General features: G+C 50.3%; 1 protein-coding gene across 1 annotated transcript; it reads left to right on the top strand.

The window, feature by feature from the left end:
* The first annotated feature begins 7679 nt into the window (after positions 1-7679).
* LOC142251852 (general transcription factor II-I repeat domain-containing protein 2-like) lies at positions 7680-9476 on the top strand. Its single transcript, XM_075324900.1, has one exon. The coding sequence runs from the start codon at positions 7680-7682 to the stop codon at positions 9474-9476; it is 1797 nt and encodes a 598-aa protein (XP_075181015.1).
* The last annotated feature ends 437 nt before the right edge of the window (positions 9477-9913 follow it).

Genomic DNA, 9913 nt, shown 5'->3' with positions numbered 1-9913 from the left:
AGGCCTACTCCTTAATCTTTCTCTGCTGTATTAGGACACTGCACTTTGGGTTTGCAATTGCCCTCTTGCTGCTGGGACTTGTTGTTCGTCCCCTTTTCTGTGTGGTAGACTGCGCAGGCCCTCTCTGGTGCTTCTCTGCTGGAGTCTACACCGGGCCCTTGGGATGCAGCTGTACCTTCAGATTGCTTCTGGGACAGGGGGCTTACAGCTCTCCTGCCCTCCGGATTCAGCTACCAGGGATGGATTTTATGCCCTGGCAACTACAGACTCCGATGTCCGAGTCCCTGCTGTGCCTCTCTGCTCCCCTTGCTTCACTGGGCCAAGCTATCCCAGCTCTAGGCCCCAGTTTACAAGGCAGCACTACTCTGCGTCTGCACTCTTTCACTCCTGTCTCCAGACTAACCACCACTTCCTCCTTCCAGCCAGACTTAAGGAATGCTCCCTAAAGTTCCAGGTTCAGAGCTCCCCCTGCTGGCCGGAGGGAGAACTGTGTTGAGTGTTAACTTACTGGCCAATAGATCTCCCAATTACCTCCAGGCTCAGCATTAACCCTTTTGGGAGGGCAATGCTGTTGTGGCGACCAGGTCCTGGGGCGCCACACTCCCCCTTAGTTAAATTCAGTACTCCCGGACTGTAGAAACAAACATGACATGTTAGAACATTTCATCCCATTATGGGAGGCGCAAATACTTTAACGTTACAACCTTAAACATTACTATAAGAGTCCAGTGTGGCTCCCTGCCGGGTGTCCATTACACTGCTCCATGGGGGACCCGCCGCGTTCAAACCCCCAACGTAGGCTCTGGGCGTGCGTCAGAGCATTGATGACCCCACTCTATGCACGCCGGACGGGTTTTTCTTCAGGGGTGTTGAGCACACTGGTGCTAACTATGAACAATTTAGGTGTTGGCCACCCATAGTCCAGTGGCCCAATTGTCCATTTTCGCAATCAAAGAAAAAGAAAACATTTTGTACACAACATGACAGACATTTTGCATAACTATTTACATTCTAATAAGTACTCTTTCCCTTATACAGTTGACTCCCTATACCTTAGAGGGGGTTGTCCCCGAGTGCTGCGCTGGGACCTACGTAGCTCTGGTGTTTGCCCCTGACTACGTGGTGCGTCTTCTATCTCAGCACTACAGGTGGGCCTAACCCCCATAGGTAAGCGTGATGGTTGCCTTTGTGATCTAAGAGTCGCCAAGGGTATGACAGGTTCACCACTGACAGGGGGTTGATCCTCCTGTTCCACTGCTGGCGTGTCATCTCGTGCTGGAGCGGACGATTCTTTAGGTGGATCCGGAACCTTTTCCGTTTCTGGCTCGACCAACTGCGGAAACGTCAAAACTGGTACCACTATGGCATTGTTTATTCGGGTCCAAGTTTTGGGGAACTTTCCAAGGATGGTTTGAATCATCTCCCCTTCTTTCTCTTGACTTTGGGGACTTCCTTGTACTCCTTCCATTTCTCTTTGGGTTCTGCACCGTTCAGGGCACGCTTTCAGGCGGTCTCGGGAAATTGCTTGATAGGTCTTGCCTTCATCTTTGCTTATGAGGCATACCTTACTATTGTCAAAGTTGGAGGGGATAATGGTGTAGGGCTCGCTTTCCCACTGATCATCCAATTTATGCGCCTTCCGCTTCTTCTTGAGGACTTGTTCTCCAGGTGCTAAGGGAGTTGCTGGGGCTGTTTGATTGTAATGCTGTTCTTGTCTCGTTCTTGCTTGAGACAGACTCCTCTCTACGCACTCCTGGACCTTACGGTACCGCTGCTGCCGTTCTGTATCCCAATCCTCTATTTCTTGAACCGCCTCAGGCGACACAGTCCCCATCTCAAAGTCTACAGGCAACTTGCCTGGTCTGGCTCGCATCAGGTAAGCGGGGCTGCAGTTGGTCGAATTCACTGGGATGTGGTTGTACAGGTCTACCAGATCTGGCAACTTTTCTGGCCATTGGTTCCTTTCCTCCAGCGGTAGGGTCTTCAGCATATCAATAACCACATGGTTCATTTTCTCGCACAGTCCATTGGTTTGGGGGTGGTACGGTGTGGTTCGGATTTTCTTACAACCGTACATGTTACAGAACTCTTGGAACACTTCAGCCTCGAATGCAGGACCCTGATCAGTCAGTACCCTTTCCGGATAGCCGTGAGGTCGGCAAAAGGATGCCTGGAACGCTCTAGCTGCTGTCCTGGCTGTCTGGTCCTTCACAGGCACTACTACCAGGAAACGAGAGTAATGGTCCACAATGGTGAGGGCGTACACATAGCCTGACCGGCTTGGTGTTAACTTCACGTGGTCCAGGGCCACCAACTCCAGGGGCTGCTTTGTGACAATTGGCTGCAAGGGAGACCTTTGGCTGGCATCGTCTTTCCGCCTCAGGTTACACGGGCCACAGTCTCGGCACCACTTCTCGATCATCTTTCTCATGTGCACCCAATAGAACCGATCACGGAGTAGGGCCTCCAACTTCTTCCACCCGAAGTGTCCTGCGTTATCATGATACGCTGCTAGGACCATTGGAGCATCTCTCTGCGGAACCACTATCTGCCAGACAAGTTCATTTGTTCGATAGTTGACATATCTCTTGCAGAGCTTGCCTTGGTAGGTGAACAGTCGTCCCCTCTCCTTCCACAGCTGCTGGGCTTCCTCTGGAGCGTCTGGGCCAAGATGGGTCTCAGCTTGCGCTAGCTTCTCTTTGACCAATCGCACGGCCGGGTCACCGTTCTGTGTTTCTTCCCAATTATGGTGGAGTAAGGGGTTGACCGAGACCCCGTGCTGGCTTGAGCGCTTCACTCCCACAGCATGCTCACACTGGGACACACCTTGGTGATGGAAAGCCGGTAACTCTATCTCTTCGAGTTCATCCATGTCTTCTCCAGACTCGGGCAAGTGAGGCATTCTGGACAGCGCATCAGCATTGTTATTCTTCTTGCCAGCCCGATACTTGATGGTAAAGTCAAAGTTAGACAGCCGGGCCATCCATCGCTGTTCCATCGCACCTAACTTGGCTGTTGCCAGGTGTGTCAACGGATTGTTGTCCGTGAAGATGGTGAACTTGGCCGATGCCAGATAGTGCTTGAAGCGTTCAGTCACTGCCCAAACAATAGCGAGGAACTCCAGCTTGAAGGAACTGTAGTTTTCTGGATTCCTTTCTGTGGGCCGAAGCTTCCTACTGGCGTACGCTATCACCCTCTCTCTGCCTCCCTGTACCTGGGACAGAACTGCTCCCAGTCCCACGTTGCTGGCGTCTGTATACAGTACAAACGGTTGGCTGTAGTCAGGGTAGGCCAGAATTTCTTCTCCCGTGAGAGCCCCTTTCAGCCGGACAAAGGACGTTTCCAGTTGGCTGCTCCATTCAAATGGAGGGCTCTGCTTCTTAGCCTGCTTTGGCTGGCCCACCAGGAGATCTTGAAGGGGCGCTGCTATCTTGGTGAAACCATCAATGAACCTTCGGTAGTAGCCCACCAGTCCAAGGAACTGCCGCACCTCCTTCACTGTGGTGGGTCTTGGCCAGTCCTTGATTACAGTGACTTTCTCCGGATCAGGTGCCACACCTTCTGCGCTGACCACATGACCCAGGTACTGTACCTTTGGCTTCAAGAGGTGACATTTGGACGGCTTGATCTTCAGGCCATATTTCGACAAGGATTCAAACACTTCTGCTAAGTGCTTCAGGTGGTCCTCATAAGTCTTGGAGTAGACTATTACGTCATCCAGGTACAACAGCACGGTTTCAAAGTTGTGGTGGCCCAAGCAGCACTCCATCAACCTTTGGAATGTCCCTGGGGCGTTGCAGAGCCCGAATGGCATACAATTGAACTCACAGAGGCCCATTGGTGTCGTGAATGCAGTCTTCTCCTTGTCCGCCTCTGCCACGGGAACCTGCCAATACCCACTGGTGAGATCCAAGGTGGAGAAATAGTTAGCTGACTTTAAGGCTGTTAGTGACTCCTCTATTCTGGGCAGTGGATAAGCATCTTTATGTGTAATGCGGTTAATTTGCCTGTAATCTACACACATTCTCATTGTACCATCTTTTTTCTTTACGAGCACTAGTGGAGCTGCCCAGGGGCTACAACTATCTCTGATAACCCCAGCCTCCTTCATTTCCCGTAACATTTCCTTGACACACTGATACTGTGCGGGGGGTACAGGGCGGTATCTCTCTTTAATGGGATGATGATCACCCGTGGGGATTTGATGTTTAACCCCTTTCACCTGCCCAAAATCTAGGGGGTGTTTGCTGAAGACCCGCTCGTACTCCTGTACCACCCGGTAAACCCCATGCTTTTGGTGCGAGGGGGTGGAGTCGGTGCCTACATGTAATTTTTGGCACCAGTCTTCCGGCTGCCCCTTGGAGCCATTGTCTTCCGCCTGGTCGGACGGGATCAAGGGTTCCACTGCTTTAATGGTATTGTTACTGACAGTGTACAGTTTTGCTACAGTGGCGTACCGGGGCAATTTGGCCTCCTCCTCCCCACAATTCAGGACACGGACGGGCACTCTCCCCTTGCGGACGTCCGCTACCCCTCTGGCTATCAGGACTCCAGGCCTACTGTCTGAATACACTGGTTCTACCAAGGCATGGTAATCCTGACCCTTGAGGCCTATTGCTGCCCGACACCATATCAACATTTCACTTCTTGGGGGTATTACAATGGGGAGGGGGTCACTTACCCTCACACTGCCAATTTTTCCTCCGGCTAGCTCTACTTGCTGCCTCCTCATCAGGGCTCTGATCTCCCTCTGTAGGACACGCTGCTGCCCGGAGCTGGCAGTTTCAGACGCCTGTTGCAACAGAATTATCACTTCGGCAATACAATTTTCTATCACATTTGTACCAAGGGTTAGCAGTGGGTCAGATTCTTTGCGATCTATATCTACAATTATCATCCCCTGACATGGCAATTCCACCCGCCCCACTTTAATGGTTACTTCTTTGTACCCAATTTGAGGTAAGGGCTGACCATTACTGGCCACAATCGTTAAATCATCATCTGGGCCATGGTCAATGTCTGAATCAGCCCAATATCTTTTGTACAGTTTGTGGGGGATGGTTGTTACCTGGGACCCCGTATCCAGGAGGGCATTCAAAGGGATCCCATCCAGCACAATGGGAAGGACCGGGCGTCCTCCCACATACTTGCTGCGGCTGGGGTTTGAGCCGGGCTTCCTCACACCTGGGGGTTGGCTCCTGGCCCCAGGCTCGGCCCGTTTAAAGGACAGCGTCGTGCAATGTGGCCCGCCTGGTTGCAGTGGCGGCAGATCGGTTGTCCTGTTGAATCATACCGGTCTGTGTCTCTGCCTCGGGTCGGCGGAATCCTCCTCTGTCGCATCCATGGGACGTCTTCTGGGCTGGAGGCCAACTCGATTTTTGCAGGCGAGGGGGTCATTTGTAGAGACTGCACGGTCTTGGCAAGGGCAGCCACAGTCTTGGTCAGCTCCTGGAACTGCTGTCTGAGCTCTGCAGTGGGATCCTTATCCAGGGACTGCGCCTCAGCCCCTGCAGTGGCTCGTGTTGCAGGCACCACCCCGGGGTACGTGATAGCAAGAGGCCGGAGGGGTACTGGGTCATTCGGTGTAGATTCTCTCAGTACCCTGATTGCCTGGTCCTTAAACTTGGCAAAGTCCAGAGCAGGGTTCTGCAGGACCAGGATACGCAGCTGGGTCCTGTGGGCATCTGACAGGAGCCCCTCTATGAACTGCTCAGTTAGGAGTTTGTCTTCTTCACGTACACTCTCTGGGTCCACCTGTTTAACTGCTTTCAGGGCCTCCTGCAAGTTTAAGGCATAGTCCCTTATGCTGTCCGTGGCCCGTTGCTTGCACCCAAAGAATCTCATCTTTATCTCTGCTGCGGTGCGGGTGTCAAAAGTACTCTTTAGCTTGGCCAGTATCTGGGCTGCTGTCCCTTTATCTGTATCAGGCCAGGACTTCGCTTCACGCTGGGCTGCGCCGGCTAGCTGTCCCATTACTATGCCCACCTTCTGGCTCTCAGTCAGAGGATACACCCGGAACAAGCTGTGCAGGCTTTCTCTGAAGTCACTCAAGGTATGGGACTCCCCGGAGTACTGCGGCAGCCATTCTGCTCCTGGTATGTACGGCATGGTGATCGGCATTACCGGCGCTACAGTGGGGGCTGGGGCGACGGCGACTGGGACTACTTCGGCCGGTGCTGCGGCGCCCTGGGCGATGGCAGCCACCTGCTCTCCCTCGGAGTCGGACATCTTCCTCCCCCTTAGTGAACCTTACCAGGCTCCGTTCACTTTTCAAATTTTCTTCCGGGTCGCGCGGGGTTAACAGCGCTCTGCTCTGATGGCGCGCTCCCTTCGCGCTCTTTGTCAGGCACGCCCCCCTTCTTCCTGCGCTCGGCGCGGCTAATGGCGGCGGCAATTTACAACCAGTACACAGTCTTTTACACAGTTCTTCAGGCGCACAGTACCCGGTGTGACCGGGCACGAAATCCTGTTCGTGACGCCAAAATTGACTCGCCCACCCCAGGGCTATGGGACACCCGGTGCCGGACCGGACTAGTCCGGTGGTAGTCAGTGGTGGCTGGGCCCGGCTCCGTGGCCCTGGTGGGTGTCAGTTGAATATGTGGCTTGAATTAAAGTTTGTGTTCGTGACGCCACCTGTGGTATGCGGCTACTAAGCCGCCGCTGCTGTGTGAGGCCTCCGGGATGATGTTATGGCAGCAATGGTAGTACTGCTCCCCACAGGTGGAGCAATGCCCGGGGCACGGTTGGTGTTTGTGGAAGTCTATGGTGCTGCGTGACTAACACGGTGCAGGGCCGACCAGCAATGAAAGAAACAGGCACAAACAGTAGTCTCTTTACCTTCTCCTCTTTTACTCGGCAGAAACTTAGTCCAGGGAGACCGTCACAGATGGTAAAGATGATCCGGCCGGCCTGGAAGTGCCTGGGGTGATCTTTGGCCAGTTGAGTATGAGGCCTACTCCTTAATCTTTCTCTGCTGTATTAGGACACTGCACTTTGGGTTTGCAATTGCCCTCTTGCTGCTGGGACTTGTTGTTCGTCCCCTTTTCTGTGTGGTAGACTGCGCAGGCCCTCTCTGGTGCTTCTCTGCTGGAGTCTACACCGGGCCCTTGGGATGCAGCTGTACCTTCAGATTGCTTCTGGGACAGGGGGCTTACAGCTCTCCTGCCCTCCGGATTCAGCTACCAGGGATGGATTTTATGCCCTGGCAACTACAGACTCCGATGTCCGAGTCCCTGCTGTGCCTCTCTGCTCCCCTTGCTTCACTGGGCCAAGCTATCCCAGCTCTAGGCCCCAGTTTACAAGGCAGCACTACTCTGCGTCTGCACTCTTTCACTCCTGTCTCCAGACTAACCACCACTTCCTCCTTCCAGCCAGGAATGCTCCCTAAAGTTCCAGGTTCAGAGCTCCCCCTGCTGGCCAGAGGGAGAACTGTGTTGAGTGTTAACTTACTGGCCAATAGATCTCCCAATTACCTCCAGGCTCAGCATTAACCCTTTTGGGAGGGCAATGCTGTTGTGGCGACCAGGTCCTGGGGCGCCACATACCATCCTATGTGCTCTATACCTCAGGCTCCATATACCATCCTATCTGCTATATACCTCAGGCTCCTTATACCATCCTATGTGCTGATGTGTTACTTTTGATTTTTCAAATATGTTTGTTAGGGTGACATCATAGAAATGGCCACTGCAAAGAAAAGAAAAGTTGATGCAGAATGTCGAGCTTTTCAAGATAAATGGACAAATGATTATTTTTTTGTTGAAGTCAAAGGCAAACCTGTGTGCCTGGTTTGTAGTGAAACATTAGCAGTTATGAAAAAAGCCAATCTGGAGCGTCATTACAGCTCAAAACATGCAAAACTCAATGAATTGGAAGGCCAAATGCGTCTGGATAAAATCAACGCACTTCGGCGGAGTTTGGAATTGCAGCAGTCTGCATTTAATAAGCCTCGGTGTGACAGAAGCAACGTTATTCAGACAAACTATGTAGTGAGCGAGCTAATTGCGAAGAAGCTGAGACCTCATGTAGAGGGAGAATTTGTGAAAGAGTGCATGGTGGCTGCTGCAGAGTTGTTAGCACCAGAAAAAGTGAAATTATTTCAGAATGTTAGTTTGTCTCGAAGAACCGTATCAGATCGGATTACTGACTTAGCACAAGACATTGAAAAATCACTCAAGGATTCAGTAGGAGATTTCCAATTTTTCTCTCTGGCTTGTGATGAGACAACGGACATAACAAATACTGCCCAACTGGCCATTTTTATTCGTGGGATCACTGCAGAGTTTGGCATACGAGAAGAACTGCTATCACTGGAAGCCATGCATGGCAGTACAAGAGGGGAAGACTTATTTGAGAAACTTGTTTTAGCAATGAAAAAACTTGAGCTCTCATTTGAAAAGTTATCTGGCCTTACTACAGATGGAGCTGCAGCCATGGTTGGCTCACAGAAAGGATTAATTGCTTTTGTCAAGAAAGAGATGAATCGTCTTAGTCTTGATCCTAGTGATTTAATTATATGCCACTGCATCATACACCAAGAAAGTCTCTGTGCACAGTCATTGCGGCTCAACAATGTGATGTCAACAGTAGTGTCATGCATAAACTTTATCAAAAGCAGAGCGCTAAATAGTCGCCAGTTTAAGGAATTACTGAATGATCTTGAATGTGAGTATGGTGATCTTGTCTATCACTGTGAAGTTCGGTGGCTGAGTCGCGGGAACATGCTCATGAGATTTTACCAACTGCTGGAAGAAGTCAAAGAATTCATGGAGATGAAGGGGAAACCTGTCAGTGAACTCCGTGATAGCAAGTGGCAGTGTGATCTAGCGTTCATGGTGGACATTACCAAGTACCTCTCAGAGCTGAACGTTAAGCTGCAGGGCCCCAACCAGCTTCTCAACTCTCTACTTTCAAACGTTAAATCATTTGAAACTAAACTAAAGCTGTGGAAAACGCAACTTGAAAGGAATAATACAGTGCATTTCCCCACTCTGGAAAGACAAAAGCCTTTGACAACACTTGAATATGCTGGTGAATGTGCAAAACTAATTGAAGCATTTGATGAAAGATTCAAGGATGTCAAAAGCAAACAAATGGAATTAAACATCTTTGCTACACCATTCAATGTGGAGCCAGCTGATGTGCCTGATAACCTACAGCACGAAATCATTCAACTGCAAAACGATGATGAGCTGAAAGCTAGGTACAACAACCTCCCATTGCTTGAGTTCTATAAACGTTATGTGAGCAATGATGATTTTCCCACTTTGAGGAGACATGCATTAAAATTTGCATCTGTGTTCGGAACAACTTATTGCTGCGAGCAGTTCTTTTCAAAGCTTTCCATCGCCAAGAGTCGACTCCGCTCAAGACTGACCGATACAAACTTGGAAAACCAGTTGCGAGTAGCAACATCATCAATACCTCCTAACATCGCACGGCTCACCAAAGACAAAACGTTCCAGCCATCACATTAAGTGGGAGTTATTTAAATGTTTGACTAAATATAGTTGCTAATGTTTATGTTAATAATTTTATCCCCCAACCCTTGTGTGTCAATGTCTTGTTTTGTATTACGTTATCCATTATTCTTTATTCAACTACTGTCTGATGTTGGCAATTATATTTGTGTATGAGCTACTGTAGCTCTTAGATTTATAGGACATGACTGTTATTCCCTGTTTGTTATGAAAAGTTAATAAACTTAAGTTATAAAAAAAATTCAGTTAATAATTTTATGCGGCCCCCGAGTGATGTTACAAATATCCAAATGGCCCTCGGCACAAAAAAGGTTCCCCACCCCTGCTCTACCCAGAGACCCACAATCCTGCCACTGTACCCTCCTGTCCTCTGCACACTCCAACTCATTATAACTAAGCCATTATACTAGCAAAGACTCAGTGTACCTAGTGGC

The sequence above is a fragment of the Anomaloglossus baeobatrachus genome, chromosome 9, assembly GCF_048569485.1.
Source record: "Anomaloglossus baeobatrachus isolate aAnoBae1 chromosome 9, aAnoBae1.hap1, whole genome shotgun sequence".
NCBI lineage: Eukaryota > Metazoa > Chordata > Amphibia > Anura > Aromobatidae > Anomaloglossus > Anomaloglossus baeobatrachus.
The sequence above is the reverse complement of the archived record's forward strand: the minus strand, read 5'-3'. Positions and strand labels throughout refer to the sequence as shown.